Raw genomic sequence first — 17,052 nt, 5'->3', positions numbered from 1 at the left:
GTAGTCACCGGGAATTACCGGCATCAGGGCCGAACTGGGGGCCGCCATATTGGTGGCCGGAAAAGGTACTACATTAGGGTTAAGGGAAGAAGTGGCGGCCATGTTGGAAGAGGGCACATCCGGGGCAGACTGTGCCGGACTGGGCATGACCGGAATCTGGGGCGTGGCTTGGGGAGTGGGGAGTGGATATCCGGGGTAGGGCAGGGCCATGGGATATGGGAAGGGGTAGGGCCAGGCTGGGGAGGGGAAGGAGGTGGGGTATTGAGCTGGGGTGGAGATGGGAGGGAACGGAGAGGGATTGGTAGGGGTGGGTGTAGAGGGAGGAGCCGGGGCAAGGGCGGAGGAGGTGGTTAGTTGGGCGGAAGAAGAGGGGAGGGAGTCATGAACAGAGAGAGAGTGTAGGGCAGGGATGGCAGATGAAATGTTAGGGGAAGGTATAGCAGGTAGCGTAGGGATGGATGAGGATGATGGGAATGTTAAAGATGGGGCAGGGGAAAAGAAAGATCCATCAGAATTCAGGACCGGGCAGACAGGGGAGGTGATGGGATGGGTATTGGGAGTGGGGAATATAGTCAGCTGGCTTTCATTTATTGCTGACTGAACCTTGGGGATAGACATTCCCTGGGCGCCGGTTTTGGGCGCTGGCTGAGGATAGACCCCAGTAACACAATTATTATGATACACAAACAATTTCACACCTTTGTGATTTATCTCTTCCTCAACCCAACCTTCTAGCTGAATAGCCTTCGCTACTCTATACCATGCTTCAGCAGTCTTTAATAAACCATTATCTGTAAGTTTGCCTTTCTTTTCTGTCAGTAACCTACGCCAACTTTCTGGTTGCAATCTTCCACATGTCGGTACAGCAATTCTACATACTTTTGCAATTTTTTCAACACCTTTAACCATTTCCTCACCCTCTCTATCTTCGACTAAATCACATGCTAACCAGCCCTTACTGGGCTTGCTTAAATCCTGTCCCATAATCCCTTTACCCCTATACCAGCGTCCTAGATATAGGGAGAGAGAAGGAAAACTGAACAAGAACGTCTACAATGCTCGACTGCCACCCGAGAATCGTGGGACTTTCTCAGGTGCGTCTTCCCAAAACGTAGACTAGTCACTGAATCCGCCTACCCGGGGTGGTAGACACGGATTGGAGCGAGGTGAGAAGTGTGTGACCAATCACTTCTCTTTCAAGAGAAATGGGAGTGGACAGTATAATAATATAGGAAGTTTAGAAAAGATGAAAGGTAAGGAAAAAATCCTTAGAGACAGACACAGGAGTTCATGAGACTCCTAATAAAACAGACAAGACAACAATACAATTGAAATACAGTGCATGCATTACAGTTCAAATAAAATCAGCAATAATCCCTTTCCTTCTACATGTGCTTACTCCAAAGTCACCTTTCTCAACCTCGTAGTGTCCCCGCTCGGAGAACGACTTTCATAAGTCTCACTACCAGCGGCCAAGGATAACAGCTAACACCGGTCCGAAATCCTTTCCAGCCTCCTTCTACTCTGCAGTCCACAAGAATGTGGCCACGTCTATCCTCACTCCCGTAGTGCCCCTATAAATCCCACTTTATAAGTCTCACTACTACGTGATGCGAAAAACAAGCAATACCTGCCTGAATCCCCCCCGGAAGCTGAGTCCCCTGCCACAAGGCTCAGTCTCCTACCACAATTAAATAACCAGTGGATCTCCGGCTCAACTAGAGCCGAAAGGTCCGGGCCAGGACGTCCCCAACTCAACTAGAGCTGGATGGTCCGAACGTGCACAGTGAAGCTAGCTAGGCTATCAAAGTGACACACCATTGGATCACAGAAACCTATGATTCTACACAGATCCCACAGTTCCACCAACTTCTTTTTCCTTACAGCCACAGCCACGAGGCTCCTAAAAGAAGTAAACAGGCAACAGAAGACCCCCAGGAACACATCCACAGGTCAACCCCCCTTTTTCCTTACAACCACAGCACAGTGGTTCCTAAAAGAGGTAAAACAGGCAACAGAAGACCAAGGCAAATCCCCTCAGATCCACCCCCCTTTATCCCAAAAGAGGGAAAATACAAACAGATAGACAGTCACACCGAAGACCCAGGCAAATCCCCTCAGGTCCACCCCCCTTTATCCCAAAAAGGGGAAAACAAGCAAGACAGAGAACCCCAGGCAAAACCCCTGCAGGTCCCCACCCCCCCTTTATCTCAAAATGGGGAAACAGGCAAACAATTCAAACACAATTCAAACACACCCAGGCAACAGATAGACTAAAATGCAGGTAAACAAGTGAGTAACGAGACACCGGGCAAGATATTACCTGTCTTTGATGTCCTCCCGGGAAGCAGTCACAGACACGTGGACGGGTCAATCAAAGGGGCTGGAACGTACCGGTGGCTCTGCAGAAGTCTCTACCGTGTATCTGGAGGTGATCAATCTCCCTTCCTTCCCCCTGGATTCCTCCGTCCACCCTTGTCTTCCTTAGGACGGCTCGCCGGCCGGACATAGCCCGATGCCCCACGTTGGGCGCCAAGTTGTTATGGTACTTTTTGAAAGTAAACCAAAAAGTTCAGAGTCTATCTGTTCCTGTCCAAATCAATAAAATTAAATTGCGTATATACGCTGAAGTAATTAAGTCTGACACACGAGGTTCAGGTTAAAATAACTTCGAGAAAGTTTATTGGCAAGTGAAGAAAAAGCGGGCGCGCAGGCCCTTTTAAGAGGCATTTTGCGTCATCATTGATTATTAGAATATCAGCAAATAAACATCATCAATTGGATTAATTGTTAAGTGACGGAGTTAGTGTCTTACCTATTGGTTAGTAAAATTAAGAGGTTAGTCCCGTGCCCACCCATCAGAGGTGGGATTATTCTGGACACGGGTGGGGGACAAGGGGGTCCTAAGCGTCATTTTACACGGTCAGTGATATCAGGCTTTATGTCCAGGTGCAAGGTCTCTTATGAATAGAACATTTCATTACTACTGTGTTCTGTGGCCTTCAAACTGTACTATCTTACAAGCTCTTAAGGAGTAGCCAGCAAGTCTTAAGGAGTAGCCAGCACCTCCTGGTACTTGTCCTTGAAGAAAACACGGTCTTTGTCTACTGTATTAATTGGGTTGAGAAGTTCAGTCACGTAATGTAGTTTTAAAATGAACAAGTTAAGTCATGAGGACAAAATGGAGGATTGAAGAAGTCAGGTTAGGAGGACAAAATGGAGGACGAAGTCACAGTATAAAGTTAAAATGGAGTTAGTACAATAATTCAATACAAGTACAATAAAGATTTTTAATAATTCCACATCAATACAAACACACACTGCATCTACCATACACACACTGCATCCACCATATACACATTACATCCACTACACAAACACACTGCATTCATCATACAGACACTCGCAGACATAAGAGTCGGGTCATCCAGACATACATCAAGGCCAGGATGACAAGCAACCCTGCAGGACAGATTATTACAGCTAATAATATGAAGAGCACCTCTGACATACTCTCATATGGGTGGAAGTTACCTGGTAAAGTTTTGCACAGTACTGTTTAACAAAGCCGCCACGCTGCAATTTATGTTCTGCATTTCTATTGCATCTCCATGAGCCCAAAATCAGAACTGTCCTTACAAATCTGGGACATTTGCCAAAGTATATATGTCCCAAAATCTCTAGATTGTAAACTCTTTTGATCAGGTTCCTCATCAACCAATTGGTCTTGTAACATTTTGTAATTGTGTAATTTATTGTTAGATTTCCCTTTTTTTAATATTGCAAAGCGTTGCGGAATAAGTTGGCGCCATATAAATGACTTTAATAATATTCAATTCAGGACTGACCATCCCGATCCAGGCCTCTTAAGTGGTATCCCTGGGTTAGGCATATAACTGTGAGTAATTTAATATAAATATAAGGTACATTTAAAATCATGTAAAGACTCATATTGCATTTAGTATAAGATTAATTTGTTGTACTATTTGTTTTCTGTTGAATAGTTCTGCTCTGTTTATCGTTAATCTCTACCTCTTTTGTATAATGACCTCTCGTTTCTTTTTTTCTCCTAGGTTATAACCCTGGAAGGCTGGGTTGATATTATGTACTATGTCATGGATGCACATTCTTTTTACAATTTTATATATTTTATACTACTTATTATAGTAAGTATCCAATCACGATTTTCCTTGGCCCATTTGCTTTCCAGATGTTGGGAGTTCACAAAATATTTGACTATGTTTGTTCTGCTGCTCGCGTGGAATGTCTGCAAATTATTGCCCAACTTTTTCTCATCTCGTAGACCGTTCCGTTGTGGAGTGGAAAATGCTGCAGCAACATAGATTCTATTGTATTTGGCACAACAGAAATAGTTAAAAAAAATAATAAAAATACAAACGGCATATTCTTAAATTGCTTCAACATGCAGATGGAGATTCCTTTCTGACTGTTTGAAAGAATGCTGGATAAAAAAATAATAATAATAATTAAAAAAAAATATATACTTTTTGTAATGATTTGACAAGATTTCATTATTTTTCCTAAAATAAAATTAAATAATATATATTTTTTTTAACTTATAAAGCAGTTTGTTTGGTTTGGCAGAGGTATTCCTGAGCAGGTCTTATGGAATTCTGGTTTGCGCATACACCTTGCCACTACCACTAATGGTTAGACCAAGTGTGTGGAATGTCTAGCGCAAAACATACAGCCCCTGCCAAAAGTTAACTTTGATGGTTTATGGGTAACATTTGTAACCAGTGGAATAACTGTGATTTTTACTGTAAACATGCTGATTTATCTCCATCTGTTTGAAAAAGCCTTATGCCGTTTGCATTTTGTTTCTTAAAGGGACACTATCGTCACCAAAACAACTTTAGCTTAATGAAGAAGTTTTTGTGTATAAGGTTTCACCGCTTATTTATCTTCCTTTTAGGAGTTAAATCACTTTTGTTTCTGTTTATGCAGCCCTTGACACAGCTCCCCTGGTTGTGACTGACACAGACAGCATTAAAAAAAATGGTTTAATTTTCAATCTTACTTTAAAATGTTTTGTCTCCTGCTCTGTAAATTGAACTTTAATGACATACAGGAGACTCCTGCAGAGTTTTTCAAGTTTTTAACAGAGCAGGAGATATGAAATTCTAAATTAAACAGAGCGTGCAATAAAGTGTAAACATTAGATGACTCTTTACAGGAAGTGTTTAGGAAGACAGTGTAAGTCACATGCATGGGAAGTGTGCCTAGGGCTGCATTATTATTGTTAATGTGTGAATATTGTGAATAATGCGTTTTGTGGTTTCTGATTTTCTTAATAACAACTATTTGCCTTTGGCTTGTTCCTATAGGTCGGTTCTTTCTTCATGATAAACTTGTGCCTGGTTGTGATAGCAACACAGTTTTCTGAAACAAAGCAGCGGGAGAATCAGCTTATGCAGGAGCAACGGGCCAGATATCTCTCCAATGACAGCACAATCGCCAGTTTCTCAGAGCCAGGCAGCTGCTATGAGGAGCTTCTCAAATACATCTGCCACATATTCAGGAAGGTAAAGCGACGGACGTTACGACTTTATAATAATTGGCAAAACAAACGAAGGAAAAAAGTGAATCCCAACAGTACCATGAATGGGCAGGGCCGAGGCCGCAAGTGTAAACGGCGCATCACATCGATCCATCACTTAATTCATCACCATCATCATCATCACCATCATCATTACCATATTAGCAACGGGAGTCCCAGGGGACGCAGGCCGAGCCCTGAGATTTGCGATGTGGAAATGAAGATTGTGAAGCCCAACAGTCAACTAAGGCTCCCTTCTCCTTCACCCAGTCTTCAGCGTCCAATGTCCGCCAGCGAGTCCATCCATAGCATCTATCATGCAGATTGCCATTTCGAAGGGCCTCAGTTGAAATCTTGCAAGTCTTCCAACGCTTCATCCAACATTAAACTGAATGCTGGACTCAACCATACTAACATGAATTATCCCACCATCCTACCTTCCCCAGCAAGCAAAACCAGTCCCACCACGCTTCCCAAAGGCAAAAGAAGTGGCAGCACTCCAGTAAGCTTGGTCAACAGTCCCATCAGTTTAAATGCAGAGTCCTATGGGAAGGTCCAACAGTTCGTGGGAGAGCGGGGTAAGGAAAACCTATTCTTTGTTACCAATTTAAATTTCATTGTTATCAGTTCCTCCATTTGATGGGTAGAAAAGGTTAAAAGTATTATAATTTTTTGTTTGATCACCTTCCATCTAAGCATTGTATATATCAACGTTTGTGGTAAACAAACATTTTGCAATATGTATCACTACTAAATCTGTAGTGAATATTGCACTGGGTGCCTGCTTTGGTCGTTGTCTTCGTCCATTATGTTTATTAGACATGTGCAATTTGTTTCGTTCCGAATGTAAATTTGGACGAATTTCGGCAATTCAGACATTCGGACATTTCCGAAGTGCTGAATTTCCGAAGTGCCGAACCAAATTGACGAAGTGCCAAATTGCCGAATTCCCGAATTGCTGAAATGTTTCAGGTTTCTAAAAAGTGGCAAAACAGGAGAGGGAGGGAAAATTAAGGGAATGATGACTTAAACTTAACCCTAACCCCTCCCCTAGCTGGATAGGTAATGTCTGCAAGTGTGCTACATTTAAAGGGACACTATAGTCACCCAGACCACTTCAGCTCAATGAAGTGGTCTGGGTGCCAGGTCCCTCAGGTTTTAACCCTTCAGATGCAAACATAGCAGTTTCAGAGAACTGTTTACATTTGGGGTTAATCCAGCCTCTAGTGGCTGTCTTCCGGACAGCCACTAGAGGCGCATCTGCGACGCTCCCCACGTCAGCCAGCAGGGGAGACCGATGCTATGTTTACATCTGAAGGGTTAAAACCTGAGGGACCTGGCACCCAGACTACTTCATTGAGCTGAAGTGGTCTGGGTGACTACAGTGTCCCTTTAATATTACACTATCCTTAACACTGAGCATTAACCCTATCCCAGTATTAACCCTTGCCCTACACTAACACCATACGAAACCCTATACTAAAGCTAAGACTAACCCTACCCTAACACTAACACTACCCCTAACCCTGAAATCGGAAGAGGGATTTCCCTACTAAAACAGTAGAGAATGGTCTGTGACTGCCATCTACTGGCTGTTTTTAAGCATGAGAGCATGTTCTCTTCCTGTCCCTATCAATCACTATAAGATTGTTGGTGATACCTGGCAAAGCACAGGACTGATCATATTCGGCAGGTGGTCATCTAGAGAGACCCTGTCAGGATCTCTTCAGAACCTGGGGGCAGCCATAGAATAATAAAGGCTGAGAGGGATCGCTTAGCCATGGGAATTTAAATATCAATCAAAAGCTGTTAGCAGTGCTCACTTCGAACACTGCAAACACCTCATCAAAAAAACTGAGGCCACTAAATATAGCAGCAGCTGATAGAGGGGAGCTCCACGTGTCAATTGATATCTTGGTCTCCCTGGTGTGTGCGGGGATTTAATCCTGCTCACACCAAAACTTTGCAGCCAACATCTGTACTTGCTGATCACCAATCACAATTAACAGGAGAACCTGCAGACAGGCAGACAGGCAGGCAGACAGACAGACAGACAGACAGACAGATTAATAACAGTGCCAACATCTTTCATAATACTGTAGCCAATGAGTTTCCTATTCCATAATCCCTGTAACTACGTTTAGAGGATACAAATGACCTCTATGTTGTTAGACACCTGTTTTCTTTATTATATTGACGACTGACTATCGGAAACCACATTTATGCAATGGCTTAAAGCTGCCGTTATTAAACATTAAGCCGGATTCTGTTTTCTGACTTGGCCGGCTATAAGCTTTCTTTATACAATAATGGTTGAAAGTAATAATCAGTGTTCTGAATCACTCATTACTCTGCACCTTGGCATGGCGGAATCAAATCATGAGCAATGGGTTCATAGCATGAGAACATAAACACTTAAGGATAATTGCATACATTTGCACTACATAAATAGCTCGGTGGTGATCTGAAGAGAAACAGCTCCATTAAAGAGAGACTAATGTTGGATATTCAGCTCTGATTGCGGGAGGATAGAGCCTCTCTTGTTTCTGGGTTGCCTGAAATTACTCTGTCTGATCTGGTATTTTTAACTCCCACAGGGTTGTCATGATATGATACTTGGAGTACATAAGTATTCAACAAAAAAGTTGGGTTCTCCCTCCTCTGCTAATGCATGCAAAATCGAGAGTCATTAGTGTTGAACAGTTTCCTTTGTTAATCAGAAGAAAAAAAACATAGTCACCTAAAGTGAGCAATGCATCCTTCGCAAGATTTACAGAATCATGTCATTGAATGTTGGAACTCTTGAGCAGAGATCTTTACATGTCCCAGGAGTGAAGGAACAGTGTTCTTGGTCAAGAGGCAACATTGTCCCCTTTCTGGTGGGATATTTTCCTCGAGTGGAACACATCTTCTTCTTTCCTGCTTTGTGACTTTTATGTCAACTTCTCTTTGGCACATGAAAAAAACAAAATCAGATATATGTTTTTCTTTGCTCTTCTGTGCATTAGGAACCTTATTAATGGAAATCGATCATTATGCCACATGCTTATCTTCTGTGGTCAGCTATTCTGGTATAATTCTAATGGTTTGTCTTCCATATTAATTTACTCCATTAATTTAGTAGATTGTAATGCGTACTAATGCTTGCCTGCTCTGCCTCATCTATATCCCGCTGTTCTCTGACACATGAGAAAAATTGGAGTTGCTATTTTTTGCTTTTTTATATTTTGACCATGTTTAAAAGAATTCTGACATTATGCCAAGTTCTTACCTTCTGATGGCAACTATCCCTATCCTGACTTGATTTTCATGGCTAGTCTTCCCCATTAATCTACTCCACTGGTTTTGTAGATGCTAATGTGTCTAGAATATGTCAGCGTGGAGAACATAGGCCTCCTGGCTATTCTTGGACTTCAGTCATCACAATCCTTTCTCTTCCTGGCGCCCAATACACTAACGTTCTAAGGCTAAAACTAACACAGAAAACACACTGTCATTAAATTAGATGCCAACAGGTTGGCACCTGGACATTTCAGCTCTGGGTTATAGATTGCTTCATATGTAATGAAAAGTCCAGTTGAGTGTAGTTTTGCATTTAGCACTGGAGAATACCCTGTTCTTCACCAACTCTTATAAGGTTCAATCCAAATATAAGTACATGAATAAGTCTTGACTTTCTTTCAAAACAGGGTTAAAAAAAAAAAAGGCAAGGATATATCATCGTTATTTATATCTTTACTTATCTGGATAAGACACTTGAATATAATCCTTCTGCATAATTGTGGCACTAGGTCAAATGGTCCCTGTTCCAGTCTGTATCCTCTACCTCTTCCCCCTCTATAATATAATTGCCTAAATGAAAAGACACTACACTGTTAAGTACTGGTTCCAAGGACACTAGAAAGCTAAGTAGTATGAAACACTTAAAATTAATTAAAGAACTAATGGAATGCATTCAGCCATAACGTGTTTTTTTTGTTTTTTTTTGTTTTAAGGTTCAAGGCTTTGAATTGAGCAACATTTGGTCCCTAGCAGTGGTGAACTGTCCAACTGTATATCACAGAGCACACACTGCTGTGGCAGATCATTTGTGGTCTGAAATATTATGGCCCATTGTAACACTGTGGGGCTTATTCACTAAATAATGAATTGTAGCAAATAGAAAACTTCTATTAAAAATCTTGGATAAAGTAGCTCAGCTTTGACTATAACTAAGTTGAAGAATATTTCAAAATTAGCTATTTTGGCCCAAATTAAGCAATTTGGTTTTCAATTCTTTGAAATTCATGTTAAGTGAACAGATCCTTATGGTTAGATGAAATATTAGTGTTGTAGTACTTAGTAGTCAATATGAAATAATACGGTCCTAAGGGTCTCAGACACATATACATAACATAAACTTCTCAAATAAAATGTAACATTTGACAATGTGTAAAATACTTCCACTAACTCTCAGCTAGTTAGTATCTATCTGCCTGTGAGCGTTTTACCTGAGGGGTCGCACCCACAGTCTGTGTTCTTCACTCTGAATTCTATGTTGACAGGAGATATTTTTAGACTAACTCTGACATTCATATATGTATAGTGAATGAAATTGATGCTGAAACATTGTCGTTTTCAGCCTCAGCTACTCTACCAGAGACTGTAATAATATGTACCCATTCTTTCATTCTTGCTTGCTTTTATATTTTTGTTCACGTTTTAGCCAGAGTAGTGACTCGCTTGTTTGCTTTCAAACTGAATGTACAGTTCATTTATTGTCACTAAAAATTTTATACCAACAATTACTGCTTACATAGTATAGTAAATGGTTCTATCACTTTTTTTTTGTTTGTTGTATTCTTTCCCCAACTCGGCAACTAGGTACGCTCACTGTCCCAGCAATGCATTCTCTTTCTCTCTGGTACCCCCCTTTTACTTGTATTTATCATTTTTTTCTGCACGGATGGATCTTCATTACAGCAGAAACCATCTTCTAATGTCTGGCAGCGATGTTGGGTCTTTGTCTGCCCTACAACTTGTGTGTCAGATCTCCTGGATGCTTAGTCCATCCTGCACCTTGAATAGTCACAGGGTGGACCGAGCATGTACCGACACGCGCACAGTGTGCCATTTGTCGTATTGTTTCCGCTTTTTCTTCTCAAAAGTATATAAATATATGTTTTCTTTTCTTTCTAGGCCTTTGTAGAAGCTCCAGCAAGTTGTCCAGTCTAAGCGTCCCTTGTTCCATGCCAGGTTCTCAGCCAAGTCAAATTATGTGTGAGATTCAGAACTGCACATACTGTGCCAACCTGTTGGAAAATCCAGAGCTGGAACTGAGTGATTCAGAGAGCTGTGAATCAGATACTAATGGAGTTTATGAGTTCACTCAAGACATGAGACATGGGGATCAAAGAGACCAAGTGCAGAAAGGGAAGAAGCTCAAAAGATCTCAAGAATCGAACCGGATTTATAAACTCTGGGAAGAATTTACTAACCGATTAAAGAGGATTGTGGATAGCAAATATTTCAACCGTGGGATCATGATCGCCATCTTGATTAATACCTTGAGCATGGGGATTGAATATCACGAGCAGGTAAGTGACCTCAAACTATAAGCCAACACAACACTATATCCAAATCATGCCTATTTTGGCATAGACATCATCGAGTGACATGAAGTGACTTGTGTAGGTCATTAGGTGTCTTTTGGCAAAGGGCAATTGTTTTTTAAACTTGTTTTACCTAGTTATATCACTTATTTTTAAAATTAGGCCCACTACCCATAAAGTGCCAAAGAGGGTAGCAATATGCAGAGGTGATTTCTGTAAATAGTGAGCTGTGGTAAGTTTAAAAAAAAAATGTAGATGAAATTTTAAAAATTCCAACTCGGATATTTCTCTAAATTGGTCGTTGTGCCTTAAATTAATTTATGTCCTTGTAATTAAATAGATATTTCAATCTCAAGATTGTCTATTTGCAAGATGTTTATATATCCTCAATAACAGTGTTGCATTTTGGGCTGGGAACTGAGAGGTACCACATATATGTTGTATATAATGTTTCTCTCGTTGATCCATAACCCATTTTATTAGTACGATGAACAGGCTGGAAGTGCTCAGAAATGGGCAGGATATGAAGTGAGTGGACATATTTAAAGATACAAAACCTCCAGATATTTTAAAGCATTAGAAAACAACCTTTTTTTTTTGTTGTTGTTGTTTTTGGGGGATATATATTTGCCAAGAGTTTTTTTGAAAATTATTTTAATAAGACTGTCAAAGTTTGGAAATTTATAGAAAAATATAATGACTACCAAAACTGCCCAAAACCATGTTAAATTAAAATTAAATTAGTGTTTGTTTTTTAAGTTAAATATATATAGGTGATTTGATTGAGAAAGTGAAAACTCTTGGCCCATTATAGTGACCATTTGCATGTCTGGAAGAGTAGATACGCTGTGCAAACCATGTATTTAACAGTAAATATCTCAGGACATATCTGTAGCTTTCCTCTGTATGGATATATCTCTGTATAATGTTATATTTAAATCTTTTGTATACAGTACAGGTGTGGTTGCAAGCTAATACGAACATTTGATGGACTGAATGCAAATAATTATCTGTTGATAGCCCCTGGGTATTGTACAGACTTTGTCCTTTGTTATAAGCCTAACTCTAGAGGTTTTGCAAATCCCAAACCACTCAATTAACGAAAGTAGACCTGAGGAACATGTTGGTTTCCTGATGTTCATGAACTACAGCTTTCCTTAATGATCAGATCCACTAACTAAAGGCAGGAGGTGCAACAACACCTGGAGATCCCCCTGTGACCATAAACTGGTCTTCAATCTGTATTTTCTACATGGTCGAATTGACAAAGTGGGTCGAGAAGCATAAGATTCAAGAGCTTATCTGATTTGTAGCATGTGGACGTGTGATTTCTTTTTAAAAAAACCTGTACTTCAAAAAATTGTCTTTCTTGTATAAAAATGCACACTTTCTGATTTCTAAATGCATTATCTGATACTATTTATGCCTTATACATTGTTGTTTAAACATATGGTAGAGCAGTATATTATAATTATTTGTGCTTGTAAGACTAAGTCTTTGGGTTGAGTAATTCTAGGGTACCACCATGAGGCAGAGAAAGTGCCAACATACTCACCAGTGCTTTACTTGAGGTTGATATGCTTATATGTACAATCATCCTGTACGGAAGATATCAAAATTCTATTTCTTTGGAGAAGACTCTTTGGTCACCTTCATGCCTAATACATATTCTAGTATAGATGATACGGTAAATCCTAAAATGCTCTTATATGCCGTGCAACCCCAGCCACTGAGTTAATCAAGTAAACTTATTTTTAGTTAGTGCCAGGAAAACCAAGGTAGGTATTCGTCAGAGTTTTGGTTTATGATGTGTTGGTGAGTTTGCGGCTGCCATCGTCTTCATGGCTGTAGTGTGAGCTTTTGGGGCATTTAAAGGTCAGCAAAGGATACTTGTGTAGCACATTCTTTGAAATGTTATTAATGTAGAAAACATGAGTCACGCAAGACCCATTTAATTGATTCTAAATGTCTTCGAAACTTTCTTCATTTACTTTGAAATCTCTGCATCTGGGTCCCATCTAGGGTTCCGAGTGAGCTTCTTTCAGCTGTATGTTTTCCAGAAATCTAATTGACTCTGCCTGTTTATTAGAATACTTGCTGAGCATGGGGCATGCAAGTACAAATTCCACTAGAGAATGCCATCGCGGAGCAGCATGGTTTGACATGTTTGCTGTGATTTGCGGAAAACAAATACATTTACCCTTTTTACTGCAAGTCACCTTTGATACGTCTAACTTGGTTTGTAAAGTATTGCAGTTTGTACGTGTGGGTTACAGGCATCCATCCACCCATTTTGGGGTTTCTAAACACACCTTTAATTTCTATCAAGACTATGTAATCCATGAATGTTGGCAATGGCCCATGCTCTGATATCTAGGACATCCAATTATTTATTTATGCAGTGTGTGTGAAGAACTGTCGGTAGATAGGTGAAACGAGCAAGGCAATTCTGTACAAAATGCATACAACACAACTGTCTCTATTTAGGAGGAAGAGTCCCTATATCCTAATGCCCTTGTTTTCTAGGATATCCATATTGTTGGTGTGTATAACAGACCTAGTCACACCCCTACATTTAAAGTGTCCTTCTTGTCCATTAGAAATTCTGGGAGGCATGAAAAATCAGGGGAGAAATGTTTTTTAGAAAGGGGTGCAAGTATTTCTCAGAGAGACCTCAGTAGAAGCATTTTATTACAGACCACTTCTCCATTATTCAAAATAAGGTTTTGACCCTCATTTATAAAGAGGTGCGTCGCCTGGTGCTGGATAGCCCCCTGCATACAGGACCATGCAGACAATGTTGCTGAAGCTCTCTCTGCTTGGTCCTAGTGCCCACTGCATAGTGTGAACATGTCTAATGATTACTTGTGCTGTGCTGCCTGAGGCATAGAACTATAGAAACAAATCAGGACAGCGGGAAATGATAGTTGGGAGGCCTGTACATGGGCGTCCGCAGAAATTTTTCCAGGGGGGGGGGGGCATAATTGTAATGACATCTATGCTTGGCCCCTTTTTGACAGTGTCATGAAGGGGAGGAGCATAGTCATTATCACATAAAGCCAGGGTGAATAGTGTTTTCACAACTATGGTGTCAGGAATACATGTTTGTATTCCTGACACTATAGTGTTCCTTTAAGCAAATTTAAGGAACATTCTGGTCACCATAATAACTTCATCTAAATGAAAAAGCTATGATGCCAGGAAACCCCTGGGTGCTCTTTCCTTTAAGGGGTTAAATCGCTCTCAAATGGTTTAACCCCAAAGGCTTCCTCCAGCTCCAAGTCCCTCAGTGGTATTCGGATTCTGAAACGGAGTGTCAGGAAGTGCAGATTGACGTCAGGCATGGGTGCCGCTGATTGGCTAGACAGTTGACAGTTGACGCTCTAAGCCAATCGCTAGTTCCCGGTTCATAATTTTTTAAAACTTTTTTATGAATGGGGAGCTCCAGCCAATCAGCAACACCCTTACCCAGCGGCACTCTGTGCTTCCTGACACTCAGTAAATAAAAGTGAACACATTAACATTGATTTTTTTTTACCTGGGGAGATGAGAAGGTCCAGAGTTTCCTTGCCAGGCCCAGGTACCAAAGCCTTATGATGTGGTGTCCATAATAAAGTGGAGGGTTCACTTCATTTGTCCTTCCTGCTCCAATCTCCTTTTCTTCTCCTTCATTTGACAGTCTTCTTTTTCTTCTGACACTGTCTTCTATATTTGACTCCTTATGCTCCTTTACCTTTCTGCTTATTTTGCACCCTTCTGCTCCTTTCTCATTCTGATTCCTTTCTGCTCCTTCTTCTACTTTAGCTTTGTGCTCCTTGCTGTCCCTTTCTGCTCCATCTTCAACTTTACCTTTGTGCTCCTTCTGTCCCTTTCTGCTCCTTGCAGACCCTTCCTGCCCCTTGCATACCCTTGCTGCCCCTGTTCCTTGCAGACCCTTCCTGCTCCTTGCTGACTCTTCATTTAGCCCTCCCCACCCCCCATGCCTCACTTGCCTAATCTATAGGCTGCCCCCCCATGCCTCACTTGCCTAATCTATAGGCTGCCCCCATGCATCACTTGCCTAATCTATAGGCTGCCCCCCCATGCCTCACTTGCCTAATCTATAGGCTGCCCCCCATGCCTTACTCCCCTAATATATAGGCTGCCCCCCCATGCCTCACTCCCCTAATATATAGGCTGCCCCCCATGCCTCAATCCCCTAATATATAGGCTGCCCCCCATGCCTCACTCCCCTAATATATAGGCCGCCCCCCCATGCCTTACTCCCCTAATATATAGGCTGCCCCCCATGCCTTACTCCCCTAATATATAGGCTGCCCCCCATGCCTTACTCCCATAATATATAGGCTGCCCCCCATGCCTTACTCCCCTAATATATAGGCTGCCCCCCCATGCCTTACTCCCCTAATATATAGGCTGCCCCCCATGCCTTACTCCCCTAATATATAGGCTGCCCCCCATGCCTTACTCCCCTAATATATAAGCTGCCCCTACATGCCTTACTCCTCTAATATATAGGCTGCACCCCCATGCCTTACTCCCCTAATATATAGGCTGCCCCCCATGCCTTACTCCCCTAATATATAGGCTACCCCCCATGCCTTTCTCCCCTAATATATAGGCTGCCCCCCATGCCTTACTTCCCTAATATATAGGCTGCCCCCCATGCCTTACTTCCCTAATATATAGGCTGCCCCCATGCCTTACTCCCCTAATATATAGGCTGCCCCCCCATGCCTTACTCCCCTAATATATAGGCTGCCCCCCATGCCTTACTCCCCTAATATATAGGCTGCCCCCATGCCTTTCTCCCCTAATATATAGGCTGCCCCCCATGCCTTACTCCCCTAATATATAGGCTGCCCCCCATGCCTTACTCCCCTAATATATAGGCTGCCCCCTATGCCTTACTCCCCTAATATATAGGCTGCCCCCCATGCCTTACTCCCCTAATATATAGGCTGCCCCATGCCATACTCCCCTAATATATAGGCTGCCCCCCATCCCTCAATCCCCTAATATATAGGCTGCCCCCCCCATGCCTTACTCCCCTAATATATAGACTGCCCCCCATGCCTTACTCCCCTAATATATAGGCTGCCCCCCATGCCTTACTCCCCTATTATATAGGCTGCCCCCCATGCCTTACTCCCCTAATATATAGTCTGCCCCCATGCCTTACTCCCCTAATCTATAGGCTGACCCCCATGCCTTACTCCCCTAATCTATAGGCTGACCCCCATGCCTTACTCCCCTAATATATAGGCTGCCCCCCATGCCTTACTCCCCTAATATAAAGGCTTTTTTAACCCCACCCCATCCCTCACTTACCTGATCTGTAGGCTCCCCTTGTTGCTCCCCTGCGGTTTCAATCAGCAGAGAGAAGCAGGGATAGATGCAGCTTCCTATCCCTGTCTCTCTCCATACACAACGGTATTGCAGTTCATTTTAAATCTCACACGAAAAATAGCAGAACAAGCTGAAAAATCCAGGGGGGGGGGGGGGGGCAAGTGCCCCCCCTTGCCCAACCCTGCGGACGCCCATGGGCCTGTATTCCTGACTAGGCACAGAATCTCTAATATATGCTACGCCAAGGGCTTGCCTCTGCCTTAAAGGAAACATTGGAATGGTTTGACCTCTTACCTGGGTCTGTGCGTCTCAGCGCAGCCTTCAGGAGAGCTGTAAGCTCCTGTAGCTGAGCTTTAATTAGCTCAGAATGAACCTTTGTAGTGTGAGGCCAGCACATTGGCTGAAAGCCTCCGCTGTCCACTCCTAATCACTGAGCAAAGCTTTTACCCATGGGGCCTAGCTCAGAGAGCTGAGAGCTTCCAGCTGCAGTGAACTCCAGGTAAGAATGTAACCATTCTAAGAATTTTTGATCACTAACATTTGTGAGATGCC

At 42.2% G+C, this 17,052-nt stretch overlaps 1 protein-coding gene across 3 annotated transcripts in view; it reads left to right on the top strand.

Moving 5' to 3' along the window:
* CACNA1H (calcium voltage-gated channel subunit alpha1 H) overlaps positions 1–17,052 on the top strand; it is a 200,608-nt gene that overhangs the window by 68,237 nt on the left and 115,319 nt on the right. For all 3 annotated transcript variants that reach the window (XM_063430446.1, XM_063430447.1, XM_063430445.1), the window contains exons 6-8: positions 4,074–4,166; positions 5,349–6,138; positions 10,739–11,136. In XM_063430446.1, the coding sequence (XP_063286516.1) occupies positions 4,074–4,166; positions 5,349–6,138; positions 10,739–11,136 (1,281 nt within the window). The remainder of the gene's footprint in view (positions 1–4,073; positions 4,167–5,348; positions 6,139–10,738; positions 11,137–17,052) is intronic.

The sequence above is a fragment of the Pelobates fuscus genome, chromosome 8 (assembly GCF_036172605.1).
Source record: "Pelobates fuscus isolate aPelFus1 chromosome 8, aPelFus1.pri, whole genome shotgun sequence".
NCBI lineage: Eukaryota > Metazoa > Chordata > Amphibia > Anura > Pelobatidae > Pelobates > Pelobates fuscus.
Note: the sequence above shows the minus strand (reverse complement) of the source record. Positions and strands in the feature narration are given on the sequence as shown.